This window comes from Amphimedon queenslandica, unplaced genomic scaffold (genome assembly GCF_000090795.2).
Source record: "Amphimedon queenslandica unplaced genomic scaffold, v1.1 AMPQUscaffold_13094, whole genome shotgun sequence".
Lineage (NCBI taxonomy): Eukaryota > Metazoa > Porifera > Demospongiae > Haplosclerida > Niphatidae > Amphimedon > Amphimedon queenslandica.
Window position 1 is genome coordinate 37,968 of NW_003546670.1, and position 17,438 is coordinate 55,405.

Consider the following 17,438-nt stretch of genomic DNA (forward strand, 5'->3'; position numbering starts at 1 on the left):
GGATATTAATATATGTGACCGTAATTAACAAAAAGGTACTTTATGGCAGATTTTGACATTTATCATTATAATAAAAAATATCAATCTGTGAGTGCTCTGGTAGTCAAAATTTGTTTTTAAAAGTTACTTTTTGCATCCTCTGGATTAATTTTATGATAAATGGAGCTCAGGAAGTTGGATTGTTAGGCTATAAAGACTAATTTTTCTATTCGCCATAAGGTACCTTTTGTCAATCATGGTCACGTATTTGTAAAAATTAATTTGACAATTTTTTATTTTGATTGTATATACTAGCTCTGTTCAGCTCTTAATACTTAAAAAATACCTTTTAGCTTCTTTCTTGCACATATAGCTTAGATATCCAGCCTTGAAGTTGCTAATATTTCAATGCAGAAACTTCCTAATGTCCCCAATCTGTCATCACATGACCACGCCCACAACTGGAAGTGATCTTAACAAAATGGCTGCAAGGCAAGAAATTGCAACTTTTTACAAAAGATTTAGTAGTATGGAAACAGTATTTTTTGATAATTTCACCTGTTTTTTATGACTTTTTCTTTATTACCTACTTAATTACTGCAAAAAAAATTGGGTTGAGTTACCCTTTAATGATTCCCACAGAGCACATTATGTGAAGGTCCTAGAGTATTCAAGAGCTGTACATGGTTTTCAAATGAAGACCGAAGAGTCAATGCTAAGCCGTTTTCATATGTTTATACCAGGTGAAGCTGGGACTGGTAAAATCCATGCAATAAGTGTCATCAAAGAGTATTTAGAAAGAGCTCATATAGGTTCTGGAAATGTTTGCGTTTTAAGGCAATATCCAACTTATTTGAATAACATTAAAGTGATGTGAGATTATTTTCCTCAATGCTAATTAAACTGCTTTGATTATTTTTAGAAATATTTTTGAAACAGTATGGTGGAGTAATATTCAATTGAATGTCTCACAGTTCAAGGAAAATGTAAAACACGTGAATATCTTGCAATAATATTTAACATGCATCTACCTTCAACAGAACTATACTTTCTCTAAAAATAGGAAATTGAATTTCTATCTATTGTTTGTTATTGTGCAAAATAAGTAAGAATTTGCAACAATTATATTAAAAAATCAATTTTTTAATTACATATAAATGAATAATAATGCAAGTGTTTGTTCCTCAATCTTTTTTCCATTTCATGATGGCTGCTAATAATTTGTTTTGTACAGTATTGCCCAGTAAATGTGGATCAAATTCTTAAAAGTTTAAACTAATTGAAATACTGCCGGATGTCTTGCAAACAAAGTGAGATGCATCTACCTTCAATAACACTTCATTGTCTCTATAACTACTTATTGGAATTTGCATTCATGGTTCTACTGGTGAAAAGTATATTATGAAACTTTGCTGTAATTTAGCTACAATATACAAGTAATTCTTTACTACCTTGCTGGCTTAAACACATCCTTGACCTGGTCAAATGGGTTTTCAGTGTTTTTAGATCTTGCATTGTCAAGGAAACATTTAATAAGTGAAAGCATCACAAAAGAATTGATTAATTGATTAAATGATTACAACACCTGTGTCATAATGATGTTGCGGTAACCATGCCACTACTTACAGTATAATTGTTTGCCACCATTTTTTTAAGTGTACAGAGATATCCTGATGTAACACACACGTAAACAATTAAATGTTACATCAGGTAAACAACATTTAAATTTTTCCTATACTTGTCTTGGCATGTAATACAAACTTTCTTCAATGAAACATGTATTCTGGGATGGCACAATTTTTGTAATTATTATGATGCAGGTTGTAACAAATTTTCAAAACAAAAAATATAATAGATTGCTTGTGGTATGTGTACAGATTTCTCAGACATTACTAATTCTATTGAAGCTGTTCTATAAAAGTGCATTTGCAAAATTTATTTATGGCAGTCCTCAAATTATGCATTTCCACGATGCCAACAATTTCATCTAATAACTGATACATCATGTTTCACAACTACTGTGATAACCCTGCACGAAAGTGCAAGATATAAGTTTGTATCCACAAGAACTAAGTAATGTTAGTGCTGCTTGCAATGTAGTTGCTGTGGTTACAAAATCAAAGAATACATGTCAAAGTTTAGACATGGCGATTTTCCTTACTCAACACAAAAAACTCGTAGTGACACAATTTGTAATTACCATGACAAAAGTTCAAAATAATTATACAAAAATCATTAGTATAAATATATGGTATTGTTAAGGCACAGAGATTTCCATAAAGTCCTTCCATAATAAATTGAGTACAGATTTGTCATTCATTTATATCTTTTCTATGGACAGAACCAAAATTTTACATTTCAGTACTCAAACTTGAAATTGCCATGCACTATACTTTGTGTCAGAAGATTCTGAGACATCAAGGTCATTTGCCCTTGTGTGTAGGAAAAAACAAAACATGATAAAAGTGATTCATTTAGTCATTTATCATAAAATATGAGGAGGCTGAAGCAATGTACTACAGAGAACAACAACAGTATGTAGACAAGCCCATAATGTTGACAATATACCCCATTGTGATTTTCAGCATGCCTACAGGAAATAAAAATGAATGTATTTCACCATTTGTGTACTGCAAATGTGGAATAAAAATTTAGATAGGAAGAAGTAAAGTATGGCATAGATACCTAAAATTGTTACAAGTGTTGTAAAAAGGAACTAAATGTGGATGATATGCCGGTAGAGGCAAATTTGATAAATTATATACATCACCACAAGAAGAATGACAAACAATCTAATGAAACACTTTGTTCTTTCATCTATTGCAACAGAAAAAAAAAGCAAGTGGAAAAAGCCATGAGCATTTAAGGTTATTTGTTGCTATTTTTTATGAAGCGTTTGGGTGTAAAAATATTTCTAAGATATAGTACTATTATTTCTTACGAAAGTGACATTTGCAATTTGTTATGCAGTTAACTTACAGATTGGTATAGTATACACTTTTTATTGCAGAGTTTGCTTCAATCACAATTTGCTGAAATAAAATATGTAGCAAGTCATGGAACACAAACTTTTGACAAATGTTCAGCAGTACAGTACTGTTCATACAACCATGCATTTATTACCAAAAAGTTAATAGAAATTTACACTAAACTTATAACTTCTGATGGACAAAATTCCAGTCGCACATATGATTCAAATACCTGGGCTTTCCCCTAAGTTGGAAAAAAGATTGATACATTAGACTTTGTTAAAAGTAAAAGGGAATCATGCCTCAGCTTATCAAAATGGGTATCTCTTAATGGGAGGTGATTCATGTCAAAATTAGTAATTATAATAAAAGACAGGAGGAGTGTCCAGGACACCACATGTAGTGTATTGTTCCATTGAATGGAGGGTCATCTGGGATGCATGACTAGTGATAATACAACTCACAGTTACACCCACCACAAAAATGGCAGACGTTTGTGTCAACATTCTAATGGGATTAATGAACAACTTGGCACCTTTTTTGGATGGTAAAATGGTGTTTTAGGATATATTGAAATATATTGCATTATAAATTGCCTACAGGGAGCTGATCATTTTGGAATTCTGAAGCGATTTGTCATATCAAGAAAGACATGTACCTGATATAGTTAAAAACTGCATCTTGGTAGTTCATTACAAGCAATGGCTCAAGAATCATTGTTGGCAAGAAAAGGCAAAGAGATTCCACTCACCGCTGAGTAAGGACTTACTCATAGGCCCAAATACCTGGTTTTACAAGAGCATTTGGAATTCTTGTTTGAACACCAATTCAGTGTTCCTCATATATCAAGAATCCTAGGAATGTTGGTAAGCAGCAATAAAAGATGACTGGTTGTGGTTTACCTGTGAGATCATTTCATTTGGGTATGTCCAATTCAGAGCAGGATGAAATTGTTAGGAGCATTCCTCAAAATTACCCTACATGTGGTAATGCTCGAATAAGTGGCTTTCTCCAGAGTAGTGGAAACAGAGAGCAGCAATTTAGAATAAGAGTCTATAAGAAGGGTCAACATTGTGGTACTGCAATGCGAAGACTGACAGCTCTAAACAGGCATAATTATTCTATCCATAGTCTGATATCTCTGTGTCATATTGATGGTCACCATAAGCTGATTTGGTAAGCTGTTTTAATATTGCTATATTAGTTGATCTGACCTAGTTTGTCTGGCCTGCATGTAAGTATTCAAAATTAAAAATTAAACTTAACCCACATTTTGGTGATAAACATTTTCAAGGTTTACTTTAAACATTTTACATGTTTAATTTCGTGTTTAGATTGTGATTGTGATTAGTATGGTTTTTTAATTAAGGTGGAAACTAGTCACCATTACTGTATTGATGGCTTTAGCAGACAAATTATATATCTTCAGGTTTCTGACAACAATAGATTTGAAATGGTTTTGGAACAATTTAGAGATGCTGTCATCAGACTAGGCCTACCGAGTCGTGTAAAAGGCAATAGTGGTGGTGAAAATTTGCAAGTGGCAGACATATTGGCACAGCAGAAAGGAGCGGGAAATGGAAGCTTTATTATTTGGTAGGTCTGTACACAATCAGTGAATAGAAAGGCTGGGAGGGATATCTTTCAAGGCTGTCTCACTATTCTCTATTCCATCATGTATGAAATGAAACAGCAGCATATACTGGATAGTAATAGAGTTGTAAATTTTCTGCTTGCACAATTATTTACCTTTGTAGGATAGGCACAGCTCTGCGTCAGTTTATGGAGGCATGGAACAACCACCCTTTGTCCACTTGTCACATTGTGTCACCAATACAACTATGGATTCAAGACTTGAGTGAAAATTATAATGAAAGCATAAGTGTCATAAGAATTAAACACTTCTGAATACTGATTATGTACTTTTATGTTTTATCGAGTGATCTGTGGCTTTATGGAATTGACTGGAATGGCTCTATCACTGTGGAGGATGAACTAGTGAATGTGGATGTGCCAAACATTAGGTGAGACAATTCAACTGTATTTGTAATTATTTATCATTTGTGCATATATGTGACTATAAATGACAAAAGTTACCTTATGCGGGTAGTGAAATGTGTCTTTATAGCCTAAAAAATTCAAATTCCTGAGCTCCATTTATCATAAAATTACTGCAAAGGATGCAAAATGTTACTATGTAACTTTTAGAAACAATGGTTGTTCAACAGAGCACTCACAAGTTGTTATTTATAATGAGGAATTTGAAAATCCGCCATAAGGTCCCATTGTCAATTATGGTCACAATTATGTACTCATGCAATTGCAGCTGGGCTGTTGTGTTCCATTACTTTATGATGCAAATGTTGTTCATGTTAATCTGCTTTTTTTCAAGGTGCAAATGTGCCCTTTGTCTTAAGATGAGTATAAAGAGCTTGTGCAAACTATCCCTCCACAAGGTGAAAGTGACAACTTTGATACAGATTTATACCTGAAGGTAGTTAACATTGTTTGTAATTAATAAAACTTAACTTGTTGAAGATATATTAATCATACTCAAATAAATCGTTATACAGAGTTTTAAAATATTATTATAACTATTAGAGCAGAAAGCTACTAAGTACGTACGAAATGCTGCAAGTTCTGAATGATTTTATGGAAGACAGTTATGTCATTGTTGAGATATCCTTAGTTTATGTGAAGCACCCATTCTCATCCTCTGATAACCTGGATTTTGTATCATTCTCTCATTACATGACCAGAACCTTCTACAATTCCTCTTCTACAAGAACAATTGGACACTCCCCATTTTATAAGCCTCACGAGGCTTTGAAACTTTCTCCCACACATGGATCTCAGTTTGTCTGTATCTTCAGCATTATCTCGTGTTAAATCCTATTTAACTTTTGAATGAATTTCTTACCAGTTTTGACACAATACTATATACCACCTCTGTTATAATTTACTTCCCATCCATCATCTACAAGTATGTTAAATTCAGCATTTATAAATTTAAGTGAATTTTCATTACTTCACTTCTTTTGTACATGCATTTTCACTTTGAATTTATTAGCATGTTAGGAAATTTTAAAGATGAACACCCAAGTTAGATTGCTGTGTTGCATTGGCTGAGGCCAAAATAATGGTAAGTTGTAGATACATGTTCATGCATTTGTGTTGGATTACTGGGTAGTCATAGTAGTAATTGTCACAGGCATAGTGTTACCAACGAAGTATGCTAAGTGCACTGAATAGAAATGACAAGCACTACAACACAGTACATGTACATGGCAAATTGAGCCACTTTTTCAGAAAATCCAAATTTTTTTGGAATCAGTTGAACATAAAGATATGTAGCATTAGAAAAAAATTATAAAATGGAGAATTCTCCCTTGACAAAATTTGGCAAAACATCTCTATAGTGCAGTACAGGAACTTTGGCCCTTTTATTTTGGAGCAACCTTAAAGATTTGTGCAAAAATCAAACCTGACAGGAATCAGTTCTAACTTTATATATGAGGATATATTATAAAATGGGGCATTCTCTCCTAATTTTAAAGGAAATTTGGCCAAAATCCTTGTAATACTGTACAAGGACTTCGGCCTTGTTTTAGAGCAACTACACAATATAAGAACATGTTTCTATCACAAAAAAATTATAAAATCTCTCTTACTGATTTCGTTGAAATGTCCTTTTTTTATATACTTCAGGGTATTTTTTAGCAAGTTGACAATCAGGTAACAAGAAACAGTATAGGCAATTTGTCCAAATCCCGTTGGAAACCTTGCACAGGCCTACATGTGTATTATTGGTTCACTGATTGAGTGGAAGTAGGTACATGTATACATGAAATTGCCCGTTTGTTTCAAATAATCAAATTATTGTCACCATTAGAATTACCAACAATGATTATTGTTTTAAGCTAAATTTGAATTACAATTGCAATTCACTTCTATGACTTCACTCTCTTTACCCCTTTTAATTTTTTCGAGCCTCTATCCTTCAATGCAGCAAGATACATACTGATATCATCTTAGTTCTATAATGAGCTCTACATAAGTTAAATAAGCTCAAGTACATATTTCTTGTTTCATGTTCCTTTCCGTGGTCTTAGTAAAAAGACATTAACACATTAACATTAGTGCTATAACCTAAATTGTTTGACTTCTTTATAGTAATTGGGGTGAGAAAAAGCGAGCCCCACTTAAGCGAGACTCTTCTGTATGTATGTATGTATGTATGTCTGTATGTATGTACGTACGTCTTCAGTTACGCCTAATCTGGTCACACCCAACGTGTGCAATACTATCTTTTTAAATGTCAGTGATCTAATGCGGTAGTATTCTAATGAAATATTTTCATTGACGTGGGTGTGGTTACAACAAAATGGCGACTATTCAGGCTATGAAACTGGAGCAATTCTCCAGCTTACGTGCAGGAGGTTAAGACTCATCTGTTGTCCAGATACTTCTCTAGCAGCAAGAAAGTTAAGAAAGCAGCTGCATAATCATCAAGGTCTGTTATCATTCTTGAATTGCATGTTATAAATACTTAAATCCATCAGAAAGAAGATTGCATGTGAGACAGTGACTGCTTCATATGCTCTAACTATCTTCCATGCTACAAGGAAACTTTAATATCTGCAGAAATTCTTAACTCATAAAGCTAGAAGAGCAAGCTCATACATAGTATGAAATTACCTTCTACTAATGAAAGTTCTGCACTGCTCCTCGTCTGTACATTAACATTTATTTAGTCCTATGTGACTACACGTCTACATCAATTGATATGGACATTGTATATTGATAATTGAAAATCACAATTTTAATTGTTTTGCTCGCCCCTCAATGTTTTACATTCACCTAGTTATTATTGTATTGTTTCATTTAAATATAAGATTTGGCAGCAAATGACCTGCTTTAATGTAGAGCAAATGAACTTGCAGTCCTTGAACTGATACCATACCACTACACCTCCACGGGAGTAGCTAAAACCAGGAACAGGAGTTGGAGATAGGCGTGCCTGTGGGTGGGTTGTGTGACGTTTTGTGACATAATTAGGTGTGGGTCGCATCGTGTGGCAATGGTTGTGGTCGTTGAAAAGCTCCGCTCCAAAATCTTTTACCAGTACAGACCATCTTTCCACTCTACTTGGCTGAGGTACAGAGATTCAGCAGCCTTGTTAGTCCAGACTATTTCTCAGCATGTACTAGTCATTTGGATGGATGGTTAATGTACTGATGAGGGAGCCGGCCCGCTGACACTCACCGCATCAGTGAAGTAAGTTGTAGCAGAGAAAGTCTTTGCTTGTAGCTATATAGTAACTATGCAGACAGCCTGTGATCAGTCCTGTCAATATTGTCATTTTGTACAATATCAGTACTGAGATAGTATAATTTCAACTATGTAAGATTTTACGGCATTTTTATAAATTAATACTTAAATGGATCAGTAGTAATCATGTTCCACTCTAAGTCAATGAGATAGTAAGTAGATTGTATGTGAGGCTTCTTTTCCCATTAAGTGCTAACGTGCACATAATGGTTGTAGTCCAGAGTCCTGGTCATTCATTCCATCATAACAAAACTCCTGTCCTCTCCATATAATTAGTGCTGTGAAATGGTGATATTCATTATTTTATATAGTGTATCCAACTAGTTTATAGCATCTTGAATAGATGGTTACTGTCCTTGGTAGCTGAGACAGCAAATCTAAATTGATCTTGAACTGTTCAATACTGTTCGGTATTATCCATGGTGTTTTGCTTAGGAAGTAAGCACTTGTCACAGTAGGGTTCGCTCTGCATTCCAGATACGATAGTGCAGTGTTTGACTCTACACATTGTGGGACTCATGATAAAACTCAGCTCCACAATATCCAGCGCAATTACCAACAGTGGGAAATTCATGACTGAACTGATCTTTTAAAGATTGGTCTATTGTTGGATGTAAGGCAAAACTTAAGTGACATGTGTTTGCCACTGGAGAGGGGCAGTGATGAGAATGACATTTCTTAATTAATGACAACTTCCAAATGTGGCTAAAAACGCGTAAAAACTCCCCACACTCTGCTCCATAACAATCATACTTTCCTTCCTGCATTGCAAAATTTTGTTGAGACCTGACAAAATTCGAAATAACAATTTTTCCTCGTTCTAAGATTCCTTGAAGCATTAATTGTATTCCTGCTTGTAATGAAAGCACGGATGGACCGGTACGTATTGCTGACATGAAATTTTTATTCTGACAAGTGAAAAGAAGTAGTATAGACAAATTGTTGTCAGACGTACTGGTAGTTCTGTATAATTCATTACACCATGGTATTGTTGTTGGTAGATTGCATTCTGAACAAATGATGTTGTAGACCTCTTTGGAACTTTTATGCCTCCACTTGATAGGCAATAGTAGTGAATCCATTTGTGGCAAATGCTGCAAGCATGCATGTTAAATTCCTCTTGCTTTTCTCGATAAATTGCCTGTGCGGTGCTGCCTTCCATCCAGGGTGTACGACAAAGGCAATGCATCTCCACAACTTCTTTTGTCTTGAAATAAGGTGATTTTTCTGTGTAAATTGACTCTTTGGGATAAAAACGGTTAAAGAGAACCTTAATAACCTGCTCTTCATTGCACCGAATATCTTGTACATGAGGAAAAAGGTAAAGATGGCTAAGAATTGCAGCAAGCAAAACATCCTCATAGTCATTTGAGAATTGCACAACACTGTGCATAGCTATAAAGCTATTTACAGACAATCCATGTCTGAGCAAAACAGCAGCATGGTAATTTAACTCAGATCTGTCTCCGACAGCTAAAAGTAGAAATGATGTATAAATTAGTGTGGGTTTAAAAGCAGCAAAAGTGATACAGCACATACACTTTCACAATTGGATGTCCGTTATTGTCATCTTTCAGACACTTAAGCAATGCTACTTGTTCAGACCTTGAAGTCTCGCTAAGTACTAAATCACCCTCATTTGGGAATGACACTTCCTGGAAGTCAATACATGAATTAAATAGTAATGCATTAATCAATCTTACTGAGTCGAATGAACCACATCAAATGAGAGCTCCTGCTAACTGTAGAAATATTCCAGCCAGAATCCTTAGAAATTCATTCCAATAAACAAAATGTTTGAGTAAAGTTTTTCTGCTAGTTCTCGCTCGCATCTAACATAATACTTGGTTTAATGCCATTATCATATCCTGAAATGAACTAGTTAATATATTCTTTGGTCACTATCACTTGCAGCACTGTTACCTATATAATAAATATTAGCCATAGGACATGGATCTCAAACATACATGTACCTTTTAAAGTACAATTTTCATAGCTTGCATTTGTATCACCTCAATTATGAACATGAACATCACCTGTTACATCTGTTGACGAATACAGTGTCAAATGTAATTTAATTTTTTTGCCATTTATTTTCAATAATTTTTGCAATTTTTGAGACATGATATTCTTTTAAAAGTAGTTTTTTGCACTCATTGATGAATAAATTAATTCACTAAACTGGAGTTTGCTGTTTACTCACAAAATATTTTGGGCTTCCAAGTCAAAATTTAAATTTGGAAAATATAAGCACATATCGTTATGTATATTGTATGTACCTTCTTGGTGTGCTATCAACTGAGACAGGCCTTGAAAATCACTGTTTGAATTCACTTCATCGAAGTAAATGGACTTATAAATGCATTACTTTATTGTATCACCCCTTACCATTATGTGCATCTTCATATCATCCATTTTCATAGACTTACTTGTAGTTGTGAAGTTGTCATTTTCAGTATCATCTATAAGGCAAATTTTTGAAATATATAATGCAACTAAAGAACATACTTGTATCTCTTGGTCTCTTCTTTGGTTCTGTATCATTCTTTCTTTGTTGTTTCCTTCCGGAAGGTCTCTCTTTCTTTCTTCTTTCTTTTTGTTGCATTTCAGCAAGATTACCTTTCCCAGTTAGAGTAATCCAATCATCAAACGGCAAGCAGTTATGTGATAATAGATTGTGGTGGAAGGGCACAAACAACTTCCCTTAGGAAATAGCGTTACTGCACAATGAGTTATATGATCAGTTTCCATTACAACCCATGCTCCATCCTCTGGCAGTTTAACTCTATTATTCGCAATAGCACAGTGGGCCATGGAAATGTGACTATCATTCGGGAATTGATTGGCTTCTTCAATTTACTATCACTTTTTAAACATCTATCACTCTGGCCCCCATTGCAAATAACATCAACTATGTCCTTCAGATCTAGTACAGCGTCCATATGTGGTAAGAATGAAGGTTATCTTTCAAAATGTTGGTATTCATTTCCCACCATCTACGGACCACACTGATGAATTGACCTTTGTATCTCTCGATGATAGTATGCACAGAGTTGATAAAAAGAATTGGTGATAACATCAACTGGAACCAAATTCCATCTTTGTAGCCCGTGTATGATGGCATTCATTGAATCCAAAGTATTATTTGTAACTCCTTTGTGACTATTACAAAGACCAACAGACTTATGAGTCTAGATTGCAGCATTTGACTTAAAGGAAGGCAATAAATTGGTGTCAAAGTATTGCAAAATTTATTAGTGGCAAAAATTCAATTCTGCTTCATATTATCCTGTCTATCATTAAATTGTGTCTTACTTTCCATATTCATAAGACTCATGAATTCTGACATGACACAAGCAATGTCACTTAGTGAACAATTTGAACATTGAAGGTACCACTGCAAATCCCGATCAAGATGGTTCCAGCAGTACAGTTGTTTTCCAACAGAAAAGACTCCATCAAATGTAAATTCTCTATTAGTGACAATATTAACAAAGGATTAGCCTGTGCAATGCGGTAGCGTTACTAAGTAGGATTCGTCCTGAAACAAAATGGCTGGCACAACTTTTGCAACCTTGCTATACCAGGAAAACAAGCTCCTATGCTTACCAGACTTCTTAGAGGACCGTATCTTGACCAGAGGACTCCATTGGTACCACTAGTGTGGCTCTAGACCTTGTCTAAGAGGAAAATCAAAAATCTGTGAACCAGCCGTTTTGTTCAGCCACCTTTTTTCATCATCATCACCATCAAGAATGTCCTTGCAATTCAGTTGGCGACCTGTATCTCAATAATGACTGGTACTACAAGAATAAGTCTTGCACTATTCTACTCCAAACAGTAATGCGTGGATCCATGTCCTATCAGGTCATTCTTCAAGAAAGGAAGAAATCATCCAATGGCTTGTGGATTTGATGAAAGTACTTGCATACTGCAAGTTTGTTAATATTAATAACATGTGCTTAAAATGGGTGTCGATGGCATGCTCAGAACATTCTCTAATTTCTCTTACGTAAAAAATTGAAATGATTGCAGTGAAGCACGTAAACTTTACATTGCATGAGTTATCATTGTATGTTGTCTTATTCTGTACAGTCAATACTTAGGGAATATCAAGAGTGGATCATCGAGTCTATTCTTGGTAATATACAGGCGCACTTCCTATTTGTTCAAGTCCTATTGTTGTAGTCATTATTTTTGTAGTTTGAGTTTCATTACTGATGAATGGTTTGTTTCATTATGATAATCAACTTTCAGTTTCATTGATAATGTAATTCCTGTCTTATCTATGTTACAGTACAGTTTTATTGAAACAGGCGTGGCTATAATGGGTGCGGTTTGTGCATGCTCAGTTGTGGTACTCCTCATGAACTGAAGTGTCAGTACGGAAGAGTCCTGCTCTGTTATCTGCTTATCTATTTTTGCTAAAAGTGCTGGTTCACTAAGACTCGAAGATAAGCTTTGATACTACTTATAATATTAAGCACGATAGTAATTATTATTACTGAAACTGATTAGCCTTTAAAACCTGGTTAATTTTCTTGTACTATTTGCGACCCAATATGAGAAAACCAGGCTATCTGCTGGAATTATCAATTAGAGATATGGCTTCTTAAAGTTGTGACAGCGGTACCTTATCAAAACTGAGATTATACCAAAAATATATTGTATAAAGAATTTCCATTCATTTGATACCAAGTTTGCCCTAAAATAACTTGAAAGAGGTCATTTACAGACCTTACATTTTGTTGTGTACCATGTAAATAATGCAAGATATAATGATAAAAATGGCTGCAACTCAATTTCATTCGTTTTGACTTCTTGTTGCATAAATAAGCAAAACTCAGCACTAGATGTGTCAAATGACATCGAACGAAGAAGGACCAAAAGATAGGAAAAACTTTGCTTAATTAAGAAAACCATAAATCTCAATTTTCAATTTTGGAGCATATAGCCTGGTTTTCTCATATCGGGTCACATATATATATTGTTACAGCTATTATATAACGAATGCCTAACATACAAGGCAAAGTGTCTGCGAAGAAGCGCAGGCAACTAATACTACGTTGACACCTGTTGCCGGTTGGCCTACTTGCCCTTGAAATCCGGGACAAAGCAGGTCAGAGCTCTTGTTTACACTACTCCTGATTCTGACTTTGTGGGACTGTGGGTGGAGTAAGACAGCCTAGACAGGCGGAGCTAGTTTAAAATGGCAGCAGATGGTATGTCTCTTCTTCTGCCCTACTTCTTGACTACTAGATCGACTCCCACCATTCTAAAAGTGCCAGATAGCAAGGAAAAAAAGAAAAAGATACTGGCAATGAGAATGCACCGTGTTTTAAAGAGGCACCGTCTCTCTAGGAAGAGGAACTATATTGTATTGTTCTCTCTCTGGTGTAGCATTTTGGCTACTGTGCCACGTCCCAGAAGTATATGGTGTGTTGAAAGGTATAATGCATTATTATATAATTTTGTGAATTTAAATTTTTATAGATCACAACATTGGTGGGATTATGTTGTAATGTCTACTTTCAAAAACAAAGATTGGTTGGAGAACTTTCGGTTATCCAAATCAACTTTCATGCACTTGTGTGATCAATTACGTCCCTACATTCAGCACCAAGATACTCGATTTAGAAAATGCATATCTGTAGAAAGACGTGTTGGTATAACTCTTTGGTGTCCAGCAACATGTGGGGAGTATAGAAGTATTGGACATTTGTTTGGTGTGGCAAGAGGTACAGTGTGTAAAATAGTTCATGAGACTTGTAGGGCAATTGTTGATACACTCTTAAGTCACTACATTCATTTTCCTTAATCAGTGGATGAAGTAAAAGCAGTTGTAAATGGATTCAAGATAAAGTTTGGAATGATTCAATGTCTTGGCTCCATTGATGGCTCTCATATCCCTGTCATGCCTCCTGCTCTCAATCACACTGATTATTACAACAGAAAGGGATATTACTCCATGATATTACAAGCAGTTGTTGATCACAACTATGTATTTCGGGATATTAACATTCGATGGCCTGGGAGTGTGCATGATGCACGTGTGTTTGTCAATTCATCGCTCTACCACAAAGCTATTAATAGAGAGATACTTACTGGTAATGAGCTCAAGATTGATGATAAAGTAGTTCCACTGTTCTTGATAGGGGATTCTGCATATCCATTAAGCTCATGGCTAATGAAGCCATTTGCTCACAATACAGAATTGAATGACAGTGAACGGAAGTACAATTACTATCTATCAAAGTCTAGAATTGTAGTAGAAAATGCTTTTGGCAGATTAAAGGCACGATGGAGGAGATTGCTTAAGCGTAATGATATGATGATTGACAATGTTCCGTATGTAGTAAGTGCATGTTGTATTTTACACAATGTTTGTGAGGTTCATGGTGAAGCCTTTATTGAATCATGGATGCAAGGTGTGGATACTTCTAATCAACCAACAACCTCCCAATCACGTACTGTACTCAATAATAATGCAAAAGAAATCAGAAACACACTAGTAGATTATTTTAAGAATATGCCATAACAAACTATGTTTGATGCATTATTGTTCATTATTAATGTATGATTATTGTACATGTATGTACATTATTGTTCAAGTCAGTAATGCATGATTAATAATAATAATAATTGACAAACTTAGTTAACGATTGTTGTCTTTGAATGGCGCATTGAAGTGATTATAGAGAGGCATATGACGACTACACAAAGCAAATAAATTCTGTTGAAACTCTCTTTCCTCTCTTCTCCTTTGAGCCTCTCTTTCTTGTTCCTCTCTTAGACGACGATCTTCAAATTCCAATTGGCGCTCCTCCAATTTTAGTCTCTTTTCCTCAAGTTCAAAGAAACGTCCATCAGCATCTTTGCTTTGAGCTAGCACCTTTTCAAAAACAGAGATAGCTCTTTCATATTTGTCTTCCTTTCCGCGCTTCCTTTTTGGCTTCGTTTCCACTTTCCCTTCATTTATTTTCCCCTCAGTTGCACTATCAATAGTCGTTCCTGATTCTGTTTCAACAAAAGACCAGTCATCTCCATCATATTCCGTCTCCAAAGCTCCAGAGCTAGATGAATTATCAAAGTCCTCACTTCTGTTCATTATGTGTGTTACTTGACTTCGAACTGATTCCACTGACGTATCAATCACTACAGGTGGGTGTGTCGCTGGTTTGTTCCCTAGTATGTCATTGACAGCATCATAAAATTTCCAAACAGTTGTACCAGTACCAGTTGGTATGTTCTTGTCTTTAACTTTCTTGTAATCTTTTTTTAATTTTTTTATCTTCTCCCTACATTGTATTGCTGTCTTACTATAGCCAGATTCTTCCATAGACTTTGATACTTTCTCATAGATGTGCTTATTCCTGGTACATCCTTCCAGTTGTGCTTGTATGCCTTCCTCACCCCACAGTTCCAGTAACTTATGAGACTCCTCATCACACCATATCGTCGCCATCTTAAGCATGTGCTTATGCTCCTCCTTTCCCCACCCCATAGTCTTTTTACCCCGCCTATATTCTAGGCCACCTTGCCTGCTATCGTTTACACTGCAATGAGAGCCCGTGGCCAGCCGTGTCAGCTCACATACTGATTGAGGGCTATTCTAGCTCAGATCGGCATACTTTCGTTTCTGTTTACATTGGTTTTACAAGTGGGGCTGACCCGGTCTAGCCAGCATCAAAGGTCTAGTGTAAACGTAGTATAAGAAAAGAGAAACGAGATAGGGTAAAAGCAGAGCGTAATGATAATCTAAACCATGACGTCACAGAGCCTGAATTTGTTCTGAATACTGGTGGTGGCATCCTTAATGAATGGTTGTGTGATGATGTTACAGAGAAGGAAGTTGCTTCCAGTTCTGTAGATGATCATAACCCAGAGTTATGTAATGTCACTGAGAATGTAGTAGCTACTGATGCAGACCTTTTCGTTCTTTCTGATCCCACAGAATGTAATGATTGGTCTGTGTGGATCATTACCCGCTAGAGTTTTGTGACAACACACAGTTTGAAGTAGCTACTACTCTTGAAGGTAAAACTGTCAGACACAGACAGTTAAACAAAAAGGATTGGTTGAGACAAAACTATTAAAAGAATCATCAAAACACCTTGTGAAGTCAAAAAAATATTGAGCCAAAAATAAACAAAAAGTAACAGATTATTCTAAAAGATATATGAAAACATATTGTGCCACAAATAGACAAAAAGTGGCAGATTATTCTAAAAAATATCATGCTTCTCATTGTGAAGAGAGAATGAAAGGATTTAAAGATAATTATAATGCTAATCATGAAGAGAGATTGCAGGCATTTAAAGATAATTATATTGCTAATCGTAAAGAGACATTAGAGGCATTTAAAAATAATTATATTGCTAATCATGAAGACAGATTAGAGGCATTTAAAGATAATTATATTGCTAATCATGAAGAGAGATTAGAGGCATTTAAAGATAATTATGTTGCTAATTGTGAAGAGAGATTAGAGGCATTTAATCATCAAAAGAGATTACAAGGTTTTAAGGACAATTATGCTTTTAATTTAGAACAAAGAAAACAAGCGTAACAGTGCAAAAATTATTCCTATAATTATTTTCACTTCCTTGCATGCATAGCTAGGCACTTATTAACACTTATGAAGGTTGTCTCTACCTTCTAATGCATCTAGAGAAGTTTTTCAACAGTATCTCTATGTTCTATTGCCGTTAGAAGTTGTTAACTTCGTCCCATGTGTAAGCCGTCATTTTGTTTGTCGTGACCACGCCCACTCACGTAAAGGAGCATAAGCAGTGGTTGATAAGGCTTGTTATTTCTCCAATACAACATGTATAGAAGAAATGTAAGTGTGGACATACAAATATATATACAACCATCGCACGTGGGTGAAATCAATTAAAGGAACTACTTGGGGCTATGCTCTGTGGTCGTTAAAACATTATGCATGAGTATTAGGCCTCTCACAGTCAGCAAATAAAAGATAATGCTACAGAGCATTATGCTGCTGTGGCTAACACAAAAAATGCCAAGCTAAGACGAAACTATAGAATAAAGCGTAACTTAAATCCACCAACAAGAAGTGTACCAGCTAAGAAGAGATCTAAAATCATAGCACAAATATTGCAAAAGAGACAGAAGGACTTGGCATATTATAAAAAA

The 17,438-nt window shown here is 35.3% G+C and overlaps 2 protein-coding genes across 2 annotated transcripts; one reads left to right on the forward strand and one right to left on the reverse strand.

Moving 5' to 3' along the window:
* Nucleotides 1-13,488: 13,488 nt before the first annotated feature.
* Nucleotides 13,489-14,817, forward strand: LOC100633186 (protein ANTAGONIST OF LIKE HETEROCHROMATIN PROTEIN 1-like). Its single transcript, XM_003389327.1, has 3 exons — nucleotides 13,489-13,727; nucleotides 13,773-14,017; nucleotides 14,102-14,817. The coding sequence occupies exons 1-3, from the start codon at nucleotides 13,489-13,491 to the stop codon at nucleotides 14,815-14,817; spliced, it is 1,200 nt and encodes a 399-aa protein (XP_003389375.1).
* Nucleotides 14,818-14,934: 117 nt separating this feature from the next.
* On the reverse strand, nucleotides 14,935-15,744 carry LOC105314128 (zinc finger protein with KRAB and SCAN domains 2-like). Its single transcript, XM_011408100.1, has one exon. The coding sequence runs from the start codon at nucleotides 15,742-15,744 to the stop codon at nucleotides 14,935-14,937; it is 810 nt and encodes a 269-aa protein (XP_011406402.1).
* Between the last annotated feature and the right edge of the window lie 1,694 nt (nucleotides 15,745-17,438).

Excerpts from the sequence above, each read along its gene's own strand:
- LOC100633186 (XM_003389327.1), top strand. The coding sequence starts at position 13,489 with ATGGCAGCAGATGGTATGTCTCTTCTTCTGCCCTACTTCTTGACTACT. Across the intron at positions 13,728-13,772 it reads AGTATATGGTGTGTTGAAAG|ATCACAACATTGGTGGGATT; the intron begins GTATAATGCATT and ends AAATTTTTATAG. Across the intron at positions 14,018-14,101 it reads TTTGTTTGGTGTGGCAAGAG|TGGATGAAGTAAAAGCAGTT; the intron begins GTACAGTGTGTA and ends TTCCTTAATCAG.
- LOC105314128 (XM_011408100.1), bottom strand. The coding sequence starts at position 15,744 with ATGGCGACGATATGGTGTGATGAGGAGTCTCATAAGTTACTGGAACTG.